Here is a 24879-nt window from a genome sequence, read left to right on the forward strand (position 1 = left end):
AAAGGCAATAACAGAATGCAGAATATAGTGTTATAGTTACAGAGAAAGTGCATTGCAGGCAGACAGTAAGGTGCAAGGGTGATGACAAGGTAGATTGAGAGACCAGGAGTTCTTTATCGTACATGAGGTCCGTTTATAACGAGGTGCATTTAAGAGTCTTATAACAGTGGGATAGAAGCTGTCCTTGAACCTGGTGGTACACGTTCTCAAGCTTTTGTATCTTCTGCCCGATGGGAGAGGGGAGAAGCGAGAATGACAGGGGTGGGAGGGGTCCTTGATTATGTTGGCTGCTTTCCCGAGGCAGTGGAAAGTGTAGAAGGAGTCAGTGGAGGGGATGCTGGGTTTGCATGATGGACTGAGCTGTGTTCACTCTCTGCAGTTTCTTGGAGTCTCGGGCAGAGCAGTTGCCGTACCAAGCCGTGGTGCATCTGGACAGGATGCCTGCTATGGTTATGGTGGGGTTCCGCTCCTGTGAACTGTCCGTAACCCAGGAAGTTCCCAACTTGGAAATATGGCCACAAACCGATTTTCCACACGGCAGAAGATGTCTGCATCCCTGCAGCAGCCGGCAAATCCATTCCGCCAGTCTCCCAAACATTCCTTATGTTCGGGCTGTACATAAGGCGGACGTTCGTACGCTGGGGAGGACCTGTGCACTGGCTGGGATTTAACAAGTGCCTTCACAAAACCTCCTTCATTTTTTACTTTGCATACTTGATATTTTTTAACAATTTGTCCAGCCACCTTGTCAAAAACTTCTATACCCAGATCTCTCTTGCCCTTCTTCACCTCTTAAAAATCGGCCAGTTGATACACACATTCCAACAAAGGATTTCTTGGGTTTTTTCCTTTAGTCGTAAGTTTCCTAAAATATGGTTTAGACACAGATTAGAAACTATGGTCACACTCCTGAATATTTCCCTTCAGTGTGCTATAAATCCTCATATCACAATTGGTGGCTCCCTTAACTGCTTCGGGTTTTTCAAGCGATTGAAGTCTGTGCCTGTGCCAGTTTGCTGAATGTATGCATGCCCGGAACTGTATTACAGAATAACATAGAAAATCAAACACTACAGCACAGGAACGTCTCTGGCATTACCTCTGCTGGTGTTGGAGAGGGTCCAGAGGAGGTTTACTATAATGATCCCGGGGATGAAAGGGTTAATATATGAGGAGCGTTTGATGGCTATGGGCCTGTACTCACTGGAGTTTAGAAGGATGAGGGGGAATCTTATTGAAACCCACCGAATATTGAAAGGCCTGGATAGAGTGGATGTGGAGAGGATGTTTCCAGTAGTGGGACAGTCTTGGACCAGAGGGCACAGCCTCAGAATAGAAGGATGTCCCTTTAGGACAAAGATGAGGAGGAATTTCTTTAGCCAGACGGTGGTGAATCTGTGGAATTCATTGCCGCAGATGGCTGTGGAGGCCAAGTCATTGGGTGTATTTAAAGTGGAGGTTGATATGTTCTTGATTAGTAAGGGCATCAAAGGTTACGGGGAGAAGTCAGGAGAATAGGGTTGAGAGGGAAAAATAAATCAGCCATGATTGACTGGCAGAGCAGACTCGATGGGCTGATTGGCCTAATTCTGCTCCTATGTCTTAGGGTCTTATGGGCTTATGAATAGGCCCTTCTGCCCACCATGTCTGTGCCGACCATGATGCCAGTCCAAACTAATCCTGCACATGGTCTATATCCCTCCATTCCCTGCATCCTCATGTGGCTCTTAAATGCCACTGTTGTATCTGCTTCCACCATCTCCCCTGGCAGTCCACTCCAGGGACCTACCATTCTCTGTGTAAAAAAAACTTGCCTCATAATTCTTCTTTAAACTTTCCCCCTCCCACCTTAAAGCTATGCCCTCTAGTATGACACTTCCACCCTGGGGAAAAGATTCTAACTACCTACCATATCTATGCCTCGCATAATTTTATAATCCTTGATCAGATTGCCCCTCAGCCTAAAAACACTCCAGAGAAAACAATCCAAGTTTGTCCAACCTCTCCTTATAACTAATACTCTCTGGTGTTAGTCCTGGTGAACCCCTTCTGCACCCTCTCCAAAGCCTCCACATCCTTCCTGTAATGCAGTGACCAGAATTGCGCACGGTACTCCAAGTGTGGCCTCACAAAAGTTTTATACAGCTGCTAGGTGACTTCCCGATTTTTATACTTAATTCCCCAAATGATGAAGGCAAAAATGCCATCGGCCTTCTTTACCGCCCCATCTACTTGTGTTGCTACTTTCAGGGAGCTATGGACTTGCATCCTAAGATCCCCTTGTACATCAATGTCATTTACTCTGTACTTTCCTCTTACATTTGACCTCCCAAAGTGCAACACCTCACACTTGTCTGCAACAGTAGAATGGTTACAGCATAGGCAGCGGCTATTTGTCCTTTCAAGTCCATACTGGCTATATGTAAGAGCATTCCAGCTTATCTCATTTTGTATCCACACCCCAAATCCCTGCAAATCCTTTCATGATATCCAGGTCTCTTTTTGATGCTACAATTGAATCTGCCTCCAGTCCTCCCCCTGGTGGATTATTCCAGACTCTAACTAGTCGCTGCATAAAATGTTACTGGAGAAACAAAGGATTGAAGATGCTGGAATCTAGATGAAAAACACGATGATGCTGGAGGAACTCAGTGGGCCAGACAGCATCCATAAAACGTTACTTTTGGTTCTTTTGCCAATCAAGTCAAGTTTATTGTCATCTGCACGAGTGCCTGTATGCACAGGTGCAATGAAAAACTTACTTAGAGCATAGAACATAGAACACTACAGCATGGTACAGGCCTTTCGGCCCACAATGTTGTGCCAACATTTTATCCTGCTCTAAGATCTATCTAACCCTACCCTCCCACATAGCCCCCTATTTCTCTATCATTCATGTGTCTATCTAAGAGTATCTTAAATGTCCCTAATGTATCTGCCCCCACAACCTCTGCTGACAGTGCGTTCCACGCACCCACCACTCTCTGTGTGAAAAACTTACCCCTAACATCCCCCTTATACCTTCCTCCAATCACCTTAAAATTATGTCCCCTCATGTTAGCCATTGTCACCCTGGGAAAAAGTCTCTGACCTTCCACTCAATCTATGCCTCTTATCATCTTGTACACCAAATCACCTCTCATTCTCCTTCTGATGAGAGGTGCCACTTGTAGCAGCATGACAGGCACATAGCACCATGTAAGCAGCAGTCACAAGAAAAACATAAATGGCACGGTAGCATAGCGGTTAGCGTGACGCTATTACAGCGCCAGCAATCGGGGTTCGATTCCCGTCACTGTCTGTAAGGAGTTTGTACATTCTCCCGTGTCTGCGTGGGTTTCCTCCGGGTGCTCTGGTTTCTTCCCACATTCTAAAGACGTACGGGTAGGTTAATTTGGGGGTTTTAAAATGGGTGGTGCGGACTCGTTGGGCCGGAAGGGCCTGTTACCACACTGTAAATAAAATAAAATTTAAAAAAATTTAAACATAAATTATACACAATTTATACAAGAAAGAACACAATTAGAACAAAAAAGTCCATTTTAGTGGTCATAGTGTTGCTAAACTGTAGTGATTCGGGATTTGTCGATTGGTTCAAGAAACGAATGGTTGAAGGGAAGTAGCTGTTCCTGAACCTGGTGGTGTGGGACTTCAGGCTTCTGTACCTCCTGCCTGATGGTAGCTGCAAGAAGATGGCATGGCCCGGATGGTCTCCTTCATTCTATGCCTCCTGGTTCTTGGTAGTTCTGTCAACAGTGATAATTTCTCTCCATTTAATCTTTCTGCACCTCCATGAAATTAAGTATCCCTCTCAACCTCTTCTGTTCCAAGGAGAAAAAACACAGATTCTTCAATCTATCCACATAACTTAAGTCCCTCATCCCTGGAATAATTGTACCAATTCTCTTCTGCACCATTTCCAAAGCCTTGACACCTTTTCTAGAGTATGGGGCTCAGAAATAGACACAATAATGTAGTTGTTGTCCAACCAGTGTTTTATAAAAGTTCACCATGACAACATGGCTCATATACTCTGTTGTATTGAAGATTCAGATTAATTTATTGTTATACACAGCGGGGTGTAATGAAGTTCCTTGCTCGCATGAAGCTCACAGTGTACATGGTAATAATAAATACAGCGATTGGCGGCATGGTAGCGTAGTGGTTAGCGCGACGTTATTACAGCGCCAGCGATCAGGGTTCGATTCCCATCACTGTCTGTAGGGAGTTTGTACGTTCTCCCGTGTCTGTGTGGATTTCCTCCGGGTGCTCCGGTTTCCTCTCACATTGCAAAGACGTACGGGTAGGTTAATTTGGGTTTAAAATGGGTGGTGCGGACTCGTTGGGTCGGAAGGGCCTGTTACCACGCTGTGAATAAAATTTAATTTAATTTAAAACAACAGAATGGTACAAAGTATAGAGGTGCTAACTAAAATAGTGCATAACTGAAGCATGTACCTCGCTACATGTGACAATAATAAACCAATTTACCAATATACCAAAAAAAATGCTGAAGTGACAATAATGGAATAATCGGGAGCAGTAGAGTTAAGAGTCGGAGAACGTGGCAGCTCCACTGGGAAGGGGATGTGAAAGAGGTGGTTGGTTCAGGAGTCTGACAGCAGTGGGGAAGAAGCTGTCTGGACGTCCAGGCTTTCAATCTCCTGTATCTTCTCCCAGAAGGTAGAAGAGAGAAAAGAGAATGGCCACGGTGGCAGGCATCCTTGATGAAATGCTTTACTAAACACTTTTCAACCGGGCTGCCACTTCCAATGGACTATATACATATAACCCTGACCTCTCTGTTCCTGTACCCCTTGAGTTCTATAGTTTACATTACTTCTTCCCACTTTTCCCACTGAATGTAAAACTTCACGTTTCATTTCATCTGCCACCTACCTGCCCATTCTGCCAGCCTGTCCACACCTCCTTGAAATCAAAACCCTGAGATGCAGGAATTCTGAAATAGAAACAGAAAATGCTGGAAATACTCAGCAGGTCAAGCAGCATCCATGGAAAGTGAAACAAAGATGCAAAATTCTCCATTCTGTCCGTAACCATGATCTGCATCTCCTCGTTGCCAGTCACTTCAACTCCCCCTCCCACACTATCACTGATATGTCAGTCCTCGGCCTCCTCCACTGCCGGGAGAATTCCAAGCACAAACTGGAGGAACAGCACCTCATTTTCCATCTTGGAACCTTGCAGCCTAATGGCATGAATATTGAATTCTCCCACTTTAGGTAATCCCCACCCCCCTTCCCCACACCCCCCCCCCCCCCCACCATGCTTCTCTTCTTCCCTTTCCTAGCCTCCTTTTATTTTCCTCTCTCTCCTTACCTTTGACCCATCCCCTGGTGGATCTGCTCTCCCCTCCTGCCTATCACTATCTCCTACCTGCATCTACCTATCACCACCCTGTGCCCACCCCGCCTCCCCTCTTTTGTCCACCTATCACTGCTCTGCTTTTCCCTCCTATATACTGGGCTTCCCCTTTTCCTATCTTCAGTCCTGAAGAAGGGTCCTGACCCAAAACATTGACCGCCTGCTTTTCTTCACGGATGCTGCCTGAACCTGCTGAGTTCCTCCAGCATCATCGTGTTTTTCATCTAGATTCCAGCATCTGCAGTCCTTTATTTCTCAAAGAGAAACAGAGTTATGTTTCAGGTCAAAGATCCTTCATCAGAAGTTTTTTTACTGCCTTTGATGTTTATCACTACCCCCCTGGCAATTTACACCTCCAGGTATTGTGTCATCTGCAACTTTGGAAATTGTGTCACGTCAAATTCATTGAATCCGTATTAAGAAAAGCTGTGACCTTGGCACCAACCTCTGAAGGACTGTGCTGTATACTTCAGTCCAAAAAATAACTTTTCACTATGAATCTCTGTTTCCAGTTTTCAATCCTTTCTACTACAGCCCCTCCAGTTCCAAATTTGCCCCTCAAGTTCCTGAGAGTTTTATACATTTCAATGAAGTCACCTCTCGTTCTTAGAGACCTGGCCTACTCAGTCTCTCCTTACTCTAGCAACCAGTCTGATGATCCCTCGCTGCACTCCCTCTGTAGCAAGAATATCCTATTTTAGGTAAGGACAAAACAGGAGACGATACTCCACGTGTTGTCTCACCAAGGCCCTGTATGTAATTGTAGTAAGACATCAGTGCTCTTATACTTACATGATCTAAATGCCATGAAGCCATTTGCCTTTGTAACTTCCTGCTACACCTGCAAGTTTGTTTTCAGTGTTAGGTGCATCGGAACACCCAGCTCCTTTGAACATTAACACGGATGCTAATCATTGGTAGCAGTTTGGAGAAAGTTGACTGGACTAATGGAGCCATATACAACATGGAAACAGGCCCTTCGGCCCAACTCGTCCATGGTAACCAAGTTGCCTACCTGAGCTTGTCCCATTGGCCTGTGCTTGGCCCATATCCCTCTAAACTTTTCCTTTCTACGTACCTCTTCAGAAGTCTTTTAACTGTCGCAATTGTACCCGCATCTACCACTTCCTCTGGCAGCTCGTTTCATATATGCACTGTTCTCTGAGTGAAGGAGTATCCCCTCAGGTCCCTTTTAAGTCTTTCCTCTCTCATTGTAAACTTGTGTCCTCTCATTTCTTATTCCCTTTCCCTGGGAAAAAGACTGCGCACATTCACCCCATCTATGCCCCTCATGACCTTATCCACCTCTGTCAGGTCAGCACACTGTCTCCGAAGCTCCAAGGAATAAAATCTTAGCCTGCCCAACCTCTCCCGAAAACTCAAGCCCTCAAGTCCTGGCAATACTCTTGTAAATCTTCTTTGCACTCTTTCCAGCTTAATGTCGTCCTTCCTATAACAGGGTAGATAAAACTGTACACAATACTCCAGGAGCGGCCTCACCAACAACTTGTACAACTGCAGCACAACGTCCCAACTCCTACACTCAATAATCTATGCTCAATATTAATTACTGGAAGCAGTCCAGAGGAGGTTGACCAGACTAATACAGGTTGAAATTCTCTTGTCCGACATTCTGTGGTTTGGCAGCTCCCGTGTCCTGGCATCTTTTGAATCTATGGTACAGATCTATACTAATTGACTAATTCTAACTAAATTCCAACTAAGTTCTAAAATTAACTAAGATCGGTACTAATCTGTAGCTAATTAACCCACCAGTGCAAATTTTGCATTCTCAGCTGACAATGATCTCAGCTGACAGCATTCATGAAATTTCAGGTTACTGACAGTTCTCGGAATCCTCATGTGGCTGGGGAATGACTATAGAGTCACAGAGTCTTAGAGTCATAGATTCTTACAGCATGTAAACAGGCCCTTCAGCCCAACTCTTCTATGCCGACTGTGTTTCCCAGCGAGCTAGTCCCATCTGCACGCGTTTGGCCCATAGCCCTCTAAACCTCTCCTATCCAGGTACTTATCTAAATGGCTTTTAGACGTTGCTAATGTGCCCACTTCAACCACTACTTCTGGCAGCTCATTCGAAATACACACCACCCTTTGTGTGAAGAAGCTGCCCCTGATGTCCCTTTTAAATCTGTCGCCTCTGATCTTAAACCTATGCCCTCTTGTTTTTAGCACCCCCCCCCCTTCCCCCGGGAAAAAGATGATGCGCTTTCACCTATTTCTACTCTATGTAGACTATATTTATACCTAAAAAGAACAGTTATCCTGTTCAGAGGAAGATGATCAGGGACAATTTCTGTGGTCTGGATTTTCTGTGGCCCAGCACCTTTGGGACCTGACTTGGGACCTTTGACATTTCTATCCTGGGAAAAGGACTCTATCTACTCTATCTATGCCTCTCATAATTTCGATCAGGTCGCCCCTCAGCCTCTGATGCTCCAGAGAAAACATTCCAGGTTTGTCCAACCTCTCCTTCTCATTAGTCCTCACTAACCCAGGCAGCATCCTGGTGAACCCCTTCTGCACCCTCTCCAAAGCCTCCACATCCTCCCTGTAATGGGGCAACCAGAACGGCACAAAATAGGGAGAGAACATCATGTGGTAGTGTATAAAATTATGAGGGGCATTGATAGGGTGGACAAGCAATATCTTTTTCCCATTATTGAGCGATCCAATACCAGAGGGCATGCATTTGGGTTTCTTCCGGGTGCTCCGGATTCCTCCCACATTCCAAAGACGTACGGGTTAGGAAGTTGTGGGCATGTTACATTGGCACCGGAAGCGTGGCGACACTTGGGGGCTGCCCCCAGAACACTCTGCGCAAAAGATGCATTTCACTGTGTGTTTCGATGTATGTGTGACTAATAAAGCTATCTTATCTCATCTTGTCTTATCTTTAAGGTGAGAGGGGGTAGGTTCAGAACAGACGTGAGGGGTACGTTTTTTACTGAGAGAGTGGTGGATGCCTGGAATGTGTTGCCTGATAGTGTGGTGGAGGCAAATTCATTGGGGGCTTTTAAGAGGGGCTTGGAAGGGCACATGAATGAGAGGAAAATGGAGGGATAGGGACATTCTGTAGGTAGGAGGGAATAGCTATGTTGGCACAACATTGTGGGCCGAAGGGCCTGTTCTGTGCTGCACTGTTCTACATTCTATGTTCTTAAAATGAGTCAAGTTCAACAGTAATGGAAAACAAATAAAACTACAGATGTTGGAAACAAAAACAGAAATGCTGGAAGAACGTAACCTATTGAGCAGGGGTCCCTGACCCATAATGTTAACTGTTTGTCCTTCCACAGATGCCGCTTCACTGGCTGAGCTCTTCCAGCATTTCTGTTCTTGTTCAAGGAATGGAGTCAATGGCTAGGGAATGTAATTAAAGTCAAAGTCAAAGTCAAGTTTATTGTCATATGCACAAGTACATGCATGCACAGGCGCAATGAAAAACTTACTTGCAGCAGCATCACAGGCACACAGCATCAGATAAGCAGCATTCACAAAAAATATTAAACATAAATTATACACAAATTTCACAAAAAAAAACACAAATAGAACAACAAAAAAAAGTTCATTTTAGTGCAAAATGATCAGAGTGGTCAATGTGTTGCTAAACTGTAGTGATCAGGGTTGTGCCGGTTGGTTCAAGAACCGAATGGTTGAAGGGAAGTCACTGTTCTTGAACCTGGTGGTGTGGGACTTCAGGCTTCTGTACCTCCTGCCCGATGGTAGCTGCGAGAAGATGGCATGGACCGGATGGTGGGGATCTTTGATGATGGATGTTGCCTTCCTGAGGCAGCGCCTCCTGTAGATACTACCGATGGTGGGGAGGAATGTGCCCGTGATGTATTGGGCAGAGTCCACTGCTCTCTGCAGCCTTTTACGTTCCTGCACATTAATGTTGTAGATTAACGTGAACATCTTCTGAATATTTAGTTTAGTTTAGAGGAAATTTCTGCTCATCTTTTTCTGGATCTTGGATGACCAGACTGACAATTGACAGACAATGCAATGGTTCAGGACAAGTGACCAAGATCTCAGATTGTCAGCGGACAGACAAAACCAGACGCTGTGCTTTCAGAGAGTATTGCTGAGGGCACCATGTGGATGAGGAATGGGAAAGACAGAGATGAGCTCTTGTGAACAGTAGAGGTAATGGCTCATGTACTGAAAGATAAGTCACTTCTGGTGTTCCTCTGGCTAAGTCTCACCTGGTTGGATCACAGTAGAGAATGGAGATTGGTGTGGGCAAACCAGGTAATGGTTGTAGACAGGTTGACAACAACTACCAGAGATAGACAGAGACACAAGAGACTGGGGATGCTTGAATCTGGAGCAACAAATAATCTCCTGGAGGAACTCAGCGGGTTGAGCAGCATCTGTGGGGGTTGTTGTCCAGCAGATTGTTTGTTCTACAAGGGAGAGATTATCTTTGTCACAACGACAGAGGATATTAGTTGCACAAGACTTTGGTGAGGCCGAAATTGGAATATTCTGCTCAGTTGTGGTCACCCTGCTATAGGAAAGATGCAATTAAGCTAGAAATAGTGCAGAGAAGATTTACGAGGATGTTGCCAGGACTCGAGGGACTGAGTTACAGAGAGAGGTTGAGGAGGCTTGGACTTTATTCATTGGAGCATAGGAGAATCTTACAGAGGTGTATAAAATCCTGAGGAACATAGAGTGAATGCACACAGTCTTTTTCCCAGGATTGGGGAATCAAGAACTAGAGGGCATAGGTTTAAGGTGACAGGGGAAAGATTTAAAAGGAACTTGAGGGGCAACTTGAGGACAGTATCTATGTAGAATGAGCTGCCAGAGGAAGTGGTTGAGGCAGGTACATTAAACATAGAACTCTACAGCACAGTAAAGGCCCTTCAGCCCACAATGTTGTGCTGACATTTTATCCTGCTCTAATATCTATCCAACCCTTCCCTCCCAAATGTTAACCCTCCCCTCCCATTTCCCTACCATTCATGTGTCTATTTGAGTCTCTTAAATATCCCTAATGTATCTGCCCCCACAACCTCTGCCGGCAGTGCGTTCCACACACCCACCACTCTCTGTATAAAGAAACCTACCTCTGACATCCCCAATCACCTTAAGGTATTCCTCCAATCACCTTAAAATTGTGCTCCCTCATGTTAGCCATTGTCACCCTTGGAAAAAGTCTCTGACTGTCCACTCGATCTATCTCTTATCATCTTGTGCACCTCTATCAAGTCACCTCCCTCCTTCTCTCCAAAGAGAAAAGCCAGATACAAAGGTCCATGTCCCAGTTCATCCCCAGCAGCTGCGTAACAGAGGACTCTCTGATCTGTGGGCACTTCCCAGGGACACACACAGAGACAGACGTCAAGTGTTGCTGGAAGGTCATCAATCCGATGAAAGACGCCCTATGGTCTGCCCAAAACTTGTTGGTGTTCCAGCACAGTGAGAGGTCCGTAAGGGAATGCTGCTGACTGGCACATTCCAGGCTGCAAGAGAACGTGCTGATGGACGCACTGAATCTCAGTGCAGCCAATGCAAAGGCTCTGTGGGGAAGGTCCACCGTCTGGGCTCTTTCCACTACCGCACACAGAGGGCTGAGTAAGGTGGGGAAGCCCCTCAAACAATGAAAGGAAGTCTCACCCCGAGGGTCCACATAAGTAGCAATGGTGCTGTGGTCTTCAAACAATAAATTAACATTACGGAATTTAATAACCACGACTGCAAAAGTTTTGCACTATTTCTTTTGAGGATAGCTTGAGTGAGCTAGGACTTTTCTCTTTGGAGAGAAGGAGGATGAGATTGTGACTTGATAGAGGTGCACAAGATGATAAGAGGCATAGATCGAGTGGACAGTCAGAGACTTTTTCCCAGGGCGACAATGGTTAACCTGAGGGGACATAATTTTAAGGTGATTGGAGGAAGGTATAAGGGGGATGTCTGAGGTAAGTTTTTTACACAGAGAGTGGTGGGTGCGTGGAACGCACTGCCGGCAGAGGTTGTGGGGGCAGATACGTTAGGGACATTTAAGAGACTCTTGGATAGACACATGAATGATAGAGAAATGGAGGGCTGTGTGGGAGGGAAGGGTTAGATAGATCTTAGAGCAGGATAAAATGTCGGCACAACATTGTGGGCTGAAGGGCCTGTACTGTGCTGTAATGTTCTATGTTCTATTGTATATATTTTTTATTATTATGAATAACGTTTATTTTTGAAATATTAAAAAAAGTTCATCGGAAGGATCCCTTTAAGAATGTATGAGGGACACAGAGATAATTGGAAAGGAAGCCGATGTAACTAGAAGAATGTCAGTCTGATGATGATTCTTTTATATGCAATTTTTTCTCAGGTGAAGATTTGGTTCCAGAACCGACGGATGAAATGGAAGCGGAGCCGGAAAGCCAAGGAACAGGCGGCTCAGGAAGCCGAGAAGCAGCGAGGTAGCAAATACTCAGAGAAGGCAGGCGGGGGCGAGAGCAGGTCGGAGGCAGAGAGTGTGGATTTCAGTGCCCACACCACAAACTTTCTCCAGCGCAGCACAGAACTGGGCTACACGTCCAACAGTTCCTGCTCAGAAGATGAAGTGACTCGGAAGGAAGTGAAAGTTGCCCCGGCTTTGTGAACTACTTTGTGCAACTTTCCAGCAAACTTGGATACCAAACTTTCTTGCTGTCTCCAGAAGTTGCACTCCAGCACGATGATGGGTCCTAGTGCCTGCCTGGATTCTCTCTGCACCACCCCCCCCTCTCTCTCCTCTTTCTCTTCCTCTCTCTCTCTCCCTCTCTCACTCTCTCTCCTATCCCCCCAGCTCTCTGAAAATACTGAGATTTCTTTAAAATTCAGCCAAGGGGAAATGATAAAAGACTCAGTGACTTCTACAAAACATAACTGAATAAACAAAAGTTATTAAATAGGCAGCATCGGACTTGCTGGGCACTTGAAGATTATATTCTACTGAGTTAATTTAATTTATTTTTTATTTTTGTCATATTTAATGTGAATTATTATATATATTTTGGGAAGAAATCTCTGGGTCCACGAAAGGCTGCTGGTTTGAAGACAATGGACTAAAAGCAGGAGTGTAAAATAAGAACAAAAGGGAAATGGGACACTTTAAAAGTGAAGAAGTATCTTGAATGGAACGAAAAGAGGCGATTTGAGAGACTTTGCAACGTGTTTTTTTTAATTTATTCGAATACTGTGAACTTTAAGTGTTTTGTGGCTCTTTACATTTCTGCTTTGTATTATGCAACATTCAGGAAGAAAAATCTGGCAGATGTCACAGAATCTCAAATACATATGTGTACATATGTATGTATGTGATTGCGTGCATGTGTGAAAGTGTGTGCGTGCAAGTGTGAGCAAGCATGTGAATGTGCAAGGTTACATGCAAGTGTGTGTCTGTATGTGTGTGAGCATCTGTAGGTGAGAGTACATATGTCTATTTTGGAAGTTGCAAAATGTTAAAGGTATCACATGGCAGACAAACAGACTCCTTTAGTATTTGAACCAAATCTGCCACACTCCCTCTCGAGCAGCCATTGTCTGTCTGTCTGTCTGTTTGGGGCTTTCTTGTCTTTGATGTCTGTCTCTGAATTCTTGTCTGCAGTATCCTAATCTTTGTACAAAGCAAATGCTTGCCACGCTTTTAAATGTGAATATTAAACAGTATCATGTTCTGTACAAGACAATGTGGTTTAAAAAGCAGCATTAATTCCTCATGTGTACGATCATTTGTGTTACATTTATACACGGGAACATCAACAGGTCGATATGCCTTTTAGCCTGGTTTGCCATGGAACATGGCTGATCTGTAATTGAACTCCATTTGCCACCACATTAATTTGGTAAATTGGTTTATTATTATCACACGTACCAAAAAAACTTTGTTTTGCATGCCATCTGTACAGATCGTTTCATTACAACGATGCATTGAGGTAGTACAAGGGAAAACAATAACAGAATGCAGAATAAAGTGTTACAGCTACAGAGAAGGTGCAGAGCAGGCAGACAATAAGGTGCAAGGTCATAACGGGGTAGATTAGAGTTTCAGGTTCCAACTAAACCCTGAGTGAGTGGCTTTCTGCTTTCATTCCTGAACGTCTTGGTTCAAGCTTTAAGAATGCCGCCCTGTTCTGGATCCCTCTGCTACTGGAGATAGAATCTATATGTCCTCTGTATTGAGGGTGAGTAGCTCATTCAATTATCATGAATATGACAAATATAAAGGCCATTCAGGCGATTGGATTTGTATAACTCACTCATCCAGGCATCCAATTGCATTTCAAACACCTCTAATGTTTTTGGCTGTATGATCTTACTTGATAAGTTACCCACACAATTAGCATTCTTTGCCAGAAATTGTTTAAACGTGCTTTTTGTTATTTAGAGTTCAGTATGAAAATTGACACCATGCCAGGAAGTTGGAGCTGGTGGTGATTTGTGAGACTTTCAAACCCATGCCTGAAAACGTGTTCCCCAAACACAATGCGATGATTTTCCCAGGAGATTGCATTGGAAGGCTAACTAGACCCTGTGTGTTAAATTCATGGCAGCAATTGACAGGAGAATTATCCATCATGCCCATTTTAGTGTGGATTTATACTCTCAGTATAGTCCCTGTTGACCCATCAATGCGCCATAGAAAGCATCACGGTTTGGTATGGCAACTGCTCTGCCCGTGACTGCAAGAAACTGCAGAAAGTTGTGGACACAGCTCAGCTCATCACGGAAACCAGCCTCCCCCCTATGGACTCTGTTGACACTTCTCACTGCCTCGGTAAAGCAGCTAACATAATCAAAGACCCCACCCACCCCAGACATTCTCTCTTCTTGCCCCTCCCATCAGGCAGAAGATTCAAAAGCCTGAAAGCACGTACCACCAGGCTCAAGGACAGCTTCTATCCCGCTGTTATAAGACTATTGAATGGTTCCCTTGTACAAGATGGACTCTTGACCTCACAATCTACCTCATGATGACCTTGCACCTTATTGTCTGCCTGCACTGCACTTTCTCTGTAACTGTAACACTTTATTCTGCATTCTGTCATTGTTTTACCCTGTACTACCTCAGTGCACTTTGTAATGAATTGATCTGTATGAACGGTATGCAGGGCAAGTTTTTCTCTGTACCTCGGTACATGTGACAATAATAAACCAATTTACCAGTTCTGTGGAAACCACTGTACATTTCCCCCTTACTCCTTCCCTCTTTCCTCTGAGCTCCACCCTCCCCTCACCTCACCCAAGCCTCCTCTCCCATTATTCCCTTATCCCTCTTCTGACCCCATACCTTCCCCCAGCTCCAACACCTGCCGGGTTTTCACCTTCCCCCACCCCGCCAACGACCTCCCACTCTCTGATGTTGAATGGTCAGTCCTCAGCAGAGGCCTCACCTTTGTACCCCTGCGCCCACAGCTCAATGAGTTCTGGACCAACACACATAAAGCTGGAGGAACTCGGCAGATCAGGCAGCATCTATGGAGGGAAATGGACAGTCGACGTTTCGGGTTGAGACCCTTCATCTGATGAAGATCAAGGGTCCAGCTGAAGGGTCTCGACTCGTAAAGTTGACTGTCCATTTCTCTCCACAGATACTGCCTAACCCACTGAGTTCCTCCAGCTTTATGTGTGTTGCTCCAGATTCCAGCATCTGCAGTCTCTTGTGTCTCAATGAGCTCCAGGCTGGTCAAAATGTCAAGCTCTTCTTCCATCGCTACTGTCTCCATGCCTATTTAGAACATAAAACATAGAACAGTACGGGAACAGACTCTTTGGCCAACCATGTTGTGCCAAATTGATTAAACTAGTAATTAACTGCCTAACTAAGCTAATCCTGCCTACACAATGTCCATATCCTTCCATTCTCTGCACATTCATGTGTCGAAGAGCCCCTTAAACGCCTCCACCACCACCCCTGGCAGCACATTCCAGGCACCCACCGCTCTCTGTGTAAAAAAAAAACTTGCCCCGCACATCTCCTTCAATGCATGCCCTCTAGTATTAGACACTTCTATCCTGGGAATAGAAGTGCATGCCCTCTAGTATTAGACACTTCTATCCTGCCGGCTGTCTATTCTATTTATTTCTTTGGCAAGGAGTCCTCGCCCCCCCCCCCCCCCCCCCCCACTGATGACCCCTTCTCACGTCTCCAACACTCCTCTTCCTCTTGGACCCCCCCCCCCCCCCCCCCCCCCACCTTCGGGTCTTTTACCCTCTATTGACCTTTTCATCTCTAATTGCTGCCTGGTTTCCACTGCTCTCCAGCTCTTTAACCTTTCTGTCCCTGTCTCCTGAGAACCAGCAGACAAAGCCTACACTTGAAGGAAGACGAATACTTTGAAATCTTACACAATTGCCTGGGAGGGTGGTTGGGACCGCCATTTGAAGACTCATTGGAAGGTGGCACCTCTGACGGTGCAGCACTCCCTCAATGCCACAGTGGGAGGATCCCCATCTGATACCAATGGTGCCCTTAACTGGGTGTCATCAAGTAAAGTGAAGTACACTTCAGTGATTGAGATGGAGCAACAAGTAAATCAGTGGAAGTAATCCGTTGATAAACGTGCCTACTAAAGCAGCATAGAATCTATGCAGACGCAACAATCTGCAGATAGGGGCGGCACGGTAGTGTAGTGGTTAGCGTAACGCTATTGTAGTGCCAGTGACCTGGGTTCAATTCCTGCCAATGTCTGCAGGGAGTTTGTACATTCTCCCCGTGTCTGCGTGGGTTTCCTCTGGGTTCTTCGGTTTCCTCCCACATTCCAAAGAGGTACGGGTTAGGAAGTTGTGTGGGCAGGCTATGTTGGCACCGGAAGAGTGGCGACACTTGCGGGCTGCCCCCAGCACATTCTCAGTAATACAAAAAGACACATTTCACTGTGTGTTTCGATGTACATATGGCTAATAAATAAATATCTTATCTTATGCTGGAATTTGGAGTAACACACAATCTGCTGGAGGAACTCAGTGGGTCAAGCAGCATCTGAAAGGGGGAGCAATCAAACATCAACGATTCCTTTCCTCCCACAGATGCTGCTTGACCAGTTGAGTTCCTGCAGCAGATTGTTTATTGTTCTGGAGTCTGTGCAGTCTGACTTACCTGTTGATGCTCTTGATGAATGTCCCATGATGTTCTGATGATGTCTTTGAGCACCAGTCGCCATTCTTCATGAAGGACATTGCAAATATCCTATTCACCCACTCAACAGACCAGGTTAGGATAAGATGTAAAAATGGAAGATGCCAGAAACACTCAGCAGGTCAGGCAGCATCTGTGGAAAGACAAACAGACCCTTCATCATTGCTTCTCTTTCCACAGATGCTGCCTGACCTGCTGGGTGTTTCCAGCATTTTCTGATTTTATTTCAGGTTTCCAGCATCTGCATTTTTATTGATTAAGATCAGCACATGAGATTAAGATAAGATATCTTTATTAGTCACATGTACATCGAAACACACAGTGAAAGGCATCTTTTTGCGTAGAGTGTTCTGGAGGCAGCTCGCAAATGTCGCCACGCTGCCGGCGCCAACATAGCATGCCCGCAACTTCCTAACCCGTACGTCTTTGGAATGTGGGAGGAAACGGGAGCACCCGGAGGAAACCCACGCAGACACGGAGAGAACGTACAAACTCCTTACAGACATTGGCTGGAATCGAACCCGGCTTGCTGGCGCTGTAATAGACGTAGGCAGAGAGATGAATAATTTGCCTTATCCTAGTTGCACTTCTCCTGGTCTGGTGCTGATCCAGCAGTGAGCTGTCAAAATCATAGCTAAGGCTAAATGGCAAGTCCAGGTGAGGGGGGGGGCAAGGTTGGTGTTTGCGGGGGAGGGAGAAGATGTAAGAAGCTGAGATCTGTTCGGTAGAAGAGGCAAAGGCCTGAAGAAGAAGAAATCCAGTAGGAGAGGGCAGTGGACCACAGAATAAAGGATGATAAAGAATGGAGAAAAGGAGGAGAGGAGATGGGCAGGTCATCAAGGTGGGGGAAGGGAGCCATAGGAATGGGGTAAGACAAAGGAGTTGGGGGAAGGGGGGAGAAGAGAAAGAAGGGGAGGGATGTTAGAGAAATCGATGTTAAGGCCATCAGGTTGGAGACTCCCAAGGCAGAATATGAGGGGTTGTTCCTCCAACCTGCGCCTGGCCTCAACGTGGCAGTAGAGGAGGCCATGGATAGACATATCGGTATGAGATCTCTTTCAGGGATGCCTACCCTGAAGAGGTTTTCCTCCTTTCTATTTGTGTCTCTGTTTTGGGGGGAAATGTTCATTTCTGACTCATGGGAAAATCAGTTGACAGACAGTTCTCAGGGACGGAACCCTTTCATAAATCAGGGACTGCCTGTAATATCAAAGTCTTGCTGCTTATTGCGTGAGGTGTGTCAGTTTTTATTGGCACGTATTGCCTGATCCTCTATTGGACCTTAAGGATCTAATTCCATGTATGGTAAAGTTCTGAAAATCTGGAATCCTTGGGATTTTGGAGGTGCCAGACTGGCAGATTTTCCAAACTAAGTAATAGATCTAATATCTATTCCTCCCATTACCCCAACACATTTTAAATTCATTTCGCTTTCGGGTGTTACACAGTCGAATAATAGATTCTTTAGTGAATCCTGGTGAATTTGAATGGAGTCCTAAAAGGGAATGCAGGAAACAGAACCCAGTGACCCAGGTGCAAACCATTGAGATTTCATGGAGCCACAGGGTTACACAGCACAGAAGAGGCCTTTCAGCCCTACTTGTCCATGCCAAGCAAGATGCCTTCCTGAGCTAGTCCCATTTCCCTGCATATGGCCCATATCCCTCTAAACCTTTCCTATCTGTTGTACGTGTCCAAATGTCTTTTAAACATTGTAGTTTTACCTGCCTCTACCATGTTGTATGGCAGCTTGTTCCACAAACCCACCACCCTCAGTGGGATCTGAGGGGCAAGTTTTTCAAACAGAGGGTGGTGCGTATATGGAATGAGCTGCCAGAGGAAGTGGTAGAAGCATTTTCTAATACTGACCCCAGGATCCTCACTGTACCCTCCTCTCCTACCAGGAAAGCCTAAATTGGTAAATCAGTAATTTGGTTTATTATTGTCACATGGACCGAGTTATTGTGGAAAACATTGTTCTGCATGCCATCCGTACAGATTATTTATCACATCAGTACATTAAGGTAGTGCAAAGGAAAACAATAACAGAATGCAGAATAAAGTGTTACAGTTACAGAGGAAGTACAGTGCAGGCAGACAATAAGGTGCAAGGTCATAACAAGGTAGATTGTAAGGTCAAGAGTCCATCTTATCGTACAAGGGAACCGTTCAATAGTCTTATAAGAGCAGGATAGAAGCTGTCCTTGAGCCTGGTGGTACATGCTTTCAGGCTTTTGTATCTTCTGCCTGATGGGAGGGGGGAGAAGAGAGAATGTCCAGGGTGGGTGGGGTCTTCGATTATATTGGCTGCTTTACTGAGGCAGTGAGAAGTGTAGACAGAGTCCATGGAGGGGAGGCTGGTTTCCCTGATGTGCTGAGCTGTGTCCACAACTCTCTGCAGTTTCTTGCGGTCCCAGGCAGAGCAGTTGCCCTACCAAGCCGCGCTGCATCCGAACAGGATACTTTCTATGGTGCATTGATAAAAATTGGTGAGGGTTAAAGGGGACATGCCAAATTCCTTTAGCCTCCTACGGAAGGAGAGGTGCTGGTGAGCTTTCTTGGCCGTGGCATCTATTAGGTTGGACCAGGACAGGCTATTGGTAATGTTCCCTCCTAGGAACTTGAAGCTCTCAACCCTCTCGACCTCAACACCATTGATGTAGACAGGTGCATGTACACCGCCCCCTTTCCTGAAGTCAATGACCAGCTCTTTTGTTTTGCTGACATTGAGGGAAAGGTTGTTGTCATGACACCATTCCACTTAGCTCTCTGTCACCTTCCTGTACTCTGACTCATCACTGTCTGAGATACGGCCTACAACGGTGGTATCATCTGTAAACTTGTAGATGGAGTTAGAGCAGAATCTGGCCACGCAGTCGTGAGTGTATAGGGAGTAGAGTAGAGGGCTGAGGATGCAGCCTTGTGCGGCACCAGTGTTGAGAATAATCGTGGTGGTCTTACTGCCTATCCTCACTAATTGCAGTATGTTGGTCAGGAAGACAAGGATCCAGTTGCAGAGGGAGATGTTGAGTCCCAGGTCTCGGTATTTGGTGATGAGTTTGCTTGGAGTTATAGTATTAAAGGTGGAGCTGTAGTCAATAAACAATAGTCTAAAGTAGGTGTCTTTACTGTCCTGATGCTCCAGAGATGAGTGTAGGGCCAGGGAGATGGCATCCGTTGTGGACCTGTTTCAGCGGTAGATCAAGGTTGTCTGGGAGGCTGGAGTTGATGTGTGCCATGACCAGCCTCTTGAAGCACCTCATGATGGTGGATGTCAGAGCCACCAGGCAGTAGTAATTAGGGCATGTTACCTTATCTTTCTTAGGTACCGGGAAGATAGTGGTCTTAAAGTAGGTGGGAATCACAGATTGAGGAAGGGTATATGGAATGAGTTGCCAGAGGAATTGGTTGAAGCATTTTCTAATACTGACCCTGGGATCCCGTACTGCACCCTCCTCTCCAGCCAGGAAAAATACTGTTCATTAGCCAATTACATATCTCAGTTACCTTTAATTCTTTATTTCCAATATCTGGTCATTCCCATATTCTTCTGAGGACTCTTAAGTTAGGAAAGAAATCCACTGAGAATGCCCATCGCAAGGTTGTATTCAGATAAGATAAGATAAGATTTCTTTATTAGTTACAGGTACATCGAAACACACAGTGAAATGCATCTTTTGCGTAGAGTGTTCTGGGGGCAGCCCGCAAGTGTCGCCAAGCTTCCGGCACCAACGTAGCATGCTCACAACTTCCTAACCCGTACGTCTTTAGAATGTGGGAGGAAACCCAAGCCCCTGGAATGTGGGAGGAAACCCAAGCAGACACAGGGAGAATGTACAAACTCCTTACAGACAAGTGGCCAGAATTGAACCCGGGTCGCTGGCGCTGTAATAGCGTTATGCTAGCCGCTACACTACCATGCCTGCCCAGAGGAAGTCAGTGGAAGCGTTGTCTATATGGCCCCTGAAACCCATTGTGCTATTTTGTAAAATCATCGCTGATCCAATCTTCACCTCAGCCCCACTTTCCTGCCCTGATTCACCTGCAGTCCAAAAATTTGCTTTTCTCCTCAAATTAAAAAGAGAAAAAGATGGATTTGGCATAAAGGAAATCTTGCACCAATATCACGCCTCTTATACTTCAGGAGGCTCCAAAATGCTTTGTTACCTTTTAAAATGTTGTCACAGTTGTAGTGTGGGAAAACTGACCCTCAATTCGAGAGCAGCAAGCTCCCAAACAGAGACATATGATAGCGAGCAGATAATTGTTTATTAGTGTAATGTTAATTGGGAGATAAATATTGGTTTTTGGTTTTGGTTTTGGTTTATTATTTTCACTTGTACAGTGAAAAACTTGTCTTGCATACTTATCATACAGGTCAATTCATTACACAGTGCAGTTACATTGCGTTAGTACAGGGTGCATTGAGGTAGTACAGGTAAAAACAATAACAGTACAGAGTAAAGTGTCACAGCTACAGAAAAAGTGCAGTGCAATAAGGTGCAAGGTAGATACATGGAAAAGTACCTTTGCTCTTATTCAAAATAGTGCCATGGGGTCTTTTGCATGTTCCTAACACGTCAGTCTACATTGGTGGATTGGTGGTCAAGAGAGTCAACAACTTTAAATTCCTGGGCGTTAGCATATTGGGTGACCTGTCCTGGGGCCGACACATAGACACAATCACAAGGAAGGCGTGCCAATGTCTTTACTTTCTTTGAAGGTTACGGAAGTTCTGCATATCACCAAACACTCTGACAAACTTCTACAGATGAACTGTTGAAAGTATCCTGACTGGTTGCATCGTGGTCTGGGATGGCAATTCAAATGAGCAGGAACGTAAGAAGCTGCAAAAGTAGTGGACTCAGCTCAATACATCACGGCCACATCCCTCCCTACCGTCAGAAATATCGACACAAGGCACTGCCTCAAGAAGGCAGCATCTATCATCAAAGATCCCCACCATCCGGGCCATGCCATCTTCTCGCAACTACCACCAGGCAGGAGGTACAGAAGCCTGAAGTCCCACACCACCAGATTCAAGAACAGCTACTTCCCTTCAACCATTTGATTCTTGAAACAACCAGCACAACCCTAATTACTACCTCAGTATTACCACTTTGCACTACAATGGATTTTGATTTTTTTGTTCTAGTTATGCTCTTTATTGTATAATTTTGTACAATTTATGTTCAATTTGCATTTTTCTTGCGCATGTTATGTACCAGATGCTATTGCCTGTGATGCTGCTGCAAGTGTTTTTTCATTACACCTGTGCACATATGTACTTCTGCACATGACAATTAACTCGACTTTGATCAGACATAGATTTTTTTATCTCATCTGATAGATAACACCTCCAACTGTGAAGTATTCCCTCAGTACTGCACTGAAGTGTTGCAATAGATGATTTGTACTCAAGTTACTGGGATGGAACTTTAATCATTAACCATGGGGCTCAGAAGTGAGAGAGATCACTAATCTCTGGCTGATTCTGGACTTCCTGGTGCCTCAGCCCTAACATTCGGTTCAAAATTCGCTGGTCGTGCACTATCATTCCAATTTCACCTCAGCATCCACAGATCAGAGCAACACCCCAGCTTTGGGGTCAGGTTTAATGGCCCAAAACTCAAGACGTACAAACTTTTCTGCTAGATAACCAGATCCCAGATAACTCTGTCTTCTGAACTCCTTTCAAAACCAAGTTATTGATGGGCAATGATTTTCAGATACCAATCTTTGATGAGGTTATAATTACAGTTTACCAACTGTTTAACAGGTTCAAGTGCAGAAGTTCACTTAAAGCTGAGTAATAGCACATTAAGATGTCAATAAAGTATCTGGAAAGTTTATCGACACTTTGACCCTGCGCGTGTGTTGTCAATATCACGGTATTATAAGACAGATACTTCTGTGCTGAGCCCCTGAGAGTCAATAAATAGAGTCATAGAGTCATACAGCATAGAAACGGGCTCTTCAGCCCATCATGCCCATGCCGACCTTTTTGCCCATTGATACAAATCCCATTTACCTCCATTAGAATTGTATGCTTTTATGCCTTGCCTACTTAAGTATCTTTCTAAATGCCTTTTAAGTGTAATTATTGTATTTAATTCCACCAGTCCTTAGGCAGCGAGTTCCAATATCAACCACATTCTGTGTGAATATCAAAGTCAAAGTCGAGTTTATTGTCATATGCACAAGTACATGTATGCACAGAAAAACTTACTTGCAGCAGCATCACAGGCACATAGTATCAAATAAGCAGCATTCACAAGAAAAACATAAAATACACATACACTATACACAATTTTTACAAGAAAGACAATTAGAACAAAAAAACACAAAGTCCATTGTAGTGCAAAGTGATCAAAATGGTCATAGTGTTGCTACGCTGAGGTAGGGTTGTGCTGGTTAGAACCGAATGGTTGAATGGTTGAAGGGAAGTTGCTGTTCATTAAAACTCCATATTCTCATCTTCTCATTTTAAACTTTGTTTTAGTTAATCTCTTTTTTTGGCACCAGAAGCGTGGCGACACTTGTGGGCTGCCCCCAGAACATTCTATGCAAAAGATGCACTTCACTGTGTGTTTTGATGTACATGTGACTAATAAAGAAATCTCATCTCAAAAATCTCAATCTCATCTCCTTTCCCTTGATATTCTTACACTGAGTATTTCCCATGGCCCTGAAAGTCAGTGCAGACTTGCTTATAACAGTGAGTCTGTTCTGTACATGGCCAGTAGCATGGACCTGCACACACATGGACCTAGAGATGCTGGTTCTCCCTTGGTCTTCCCAAGTCTCTTTGTCTGGAAGTTATTTTCCATCGCATTTCAGTTTTCTCCCCTCTGGAAGTAAATGGCCAAAGCACAGTAGGAAAAGGTAAATGAAGTCCTTCTTGTAATGTGGTCAGCATGGGACTCATTGGGCCAAAGAGCCTGTTCCGTGCTGTATTGCACGATCCTAACATGTATAAGAACTCATTGAAGACACAAGAGACTGCAGATGCTGGAATCTGGAGCAACACACAAAAAGCTGGAGGAGGTCTGCGGGTCAGACAGCATCAGTGGAGGGAAACAGACAGTTGACATTTTGGGTCGAGACTCTTATATCCAACTTATGTGGGCATGTTTTTCTCCAATGCATCTTTGTTTAAATCAGGCCGCTGAAGATTTTTTTTAAGAGAGTCCTTCCAGTGGGTCTGTATTTCACAGACATGATATTGAAAGTCTTGGTTCACAACTGTTGCCAGTTCAGAAGGCGCTAGGCTTCAAGTACTTTTGGGCAGTGGGCCTTTTGACTTGGGTATGGATTTGCCTTTTGCCTTAGATCAATAGATTTAGATTGAGTCTGAAAAGAAAAATAAGCAAGATAGAAGGAAGGAAAGGAAGAAAGAAAGGAAAAGATAGTTGGAAACATTGACTGATACAGGAGACACAAGAGACTGCAGATGCTGGAATTTGGAGCAACACCCATGATGCTGGAAGAACTCAGGTTGGGACCCTTCATCTGGACCATCTTGTTTAGTTGGATGTACAGATAGATAAAGTGACAGATTAGATGAGAGAAATAGATTACACAGATGGATAATTGGACACACAGTTGGATGCATAGTTAGATAAGAAGGCAGATGGATGCATGGAAAGATGTATAGATAAATTAGCAGATGAATATATTGATAGATTAGACAGATTGAAAGAGAAACAGAATCATACTGAGACAGACAGAGACATATGGATAGTCCAGAAATGTAAAGAATGTGGCCAAAAGATATCATCCTCAAACAGTGACTTTTCGGTAAAATGGCAGAGTGAGGTTTAAAAACAGCACTAATTAAAGTGATGAATTTTACAGTTAATTTCTTTTGCTTGTTTTAGGGTCTGTGTAGCTGTAAAAGACAACCGTCCTGTGTTTTTATTTATTGTCCATTGCACCCAGGACTTGGGCCGTTTCCCAGATCTCCTAATTCAATGCCTGATTTACTGCTGTTTAGAGGAATGAGTCATGCTGTAAACAGTGGCAAATGCCATCAAACACAGATTTATCCCACTTTGTACCCTTCTCCCACCCACCTTAAATCTTTGGGATGCAGTTAAAGAGCTGACACAATGCTGCAGATACAATTAGAGCCAATACAATGAATTCAGATCATTTACAGAAAACAGCTCCTTTCATTATTTACCTTCATTGCTAACCTGTCAGTCCTGTCCCATTTAATTATACATATTGAATGTTAATGGGGTAATTGAATATTTGGTGTGTGAATTACGCTATCAGATAATGATAGCAGGCTCTTTTAGAGTTTATTGATTATAAGTGAGCAGATTTAAAATCACCATTAG

At 44.6% G+C, this 24879-nt stretch overlaps 1 protein-coding gene across 1 annotated transcript in view; it reads left to right on the forward strand.

Moving 5' to 3' along the window:
- The window catches only part of mnx2b (motor neuron and pancreas homeobox 2b), an 83929-nt gene extending 59504 nt beyond the window's left edge, over window positions 1-24425 (forward strand). The window contains exons 3-5 of the mRNA XM_052025027.1: window positions 11744-11977; window positions 14843-14855; window positions 24415-24425. Coding sequence (XP_051880987.1) covers window positions 11744-11977; window positions 14843-14855; window positions 24415-24425 — 258 coding nt within the window. The remainder of the gene's footprint in view (window positions 1-11743; window positions 11978-14842; window positions 14856-24414) is intronic.
- The last annotated feature ends 454 nt before the right edge of the window (window positions 24426-24879 follow it).

This window comes from Pristis pectinata, chromosome 1, assembly GCF_009764475.1.
Source record: "Pristis pectinata isolate sPriPec2 chromosome 1, sPriPec2.1.pri, whole genome shotgun sequence".
Taxonomy (NCBI): domain Eukaryota; kingdom Metazoa; phylum Chordata; class Chondrichthyes; order Rhinopristiformes; family Pristidae; genus Pristis; species Pristis pectinata.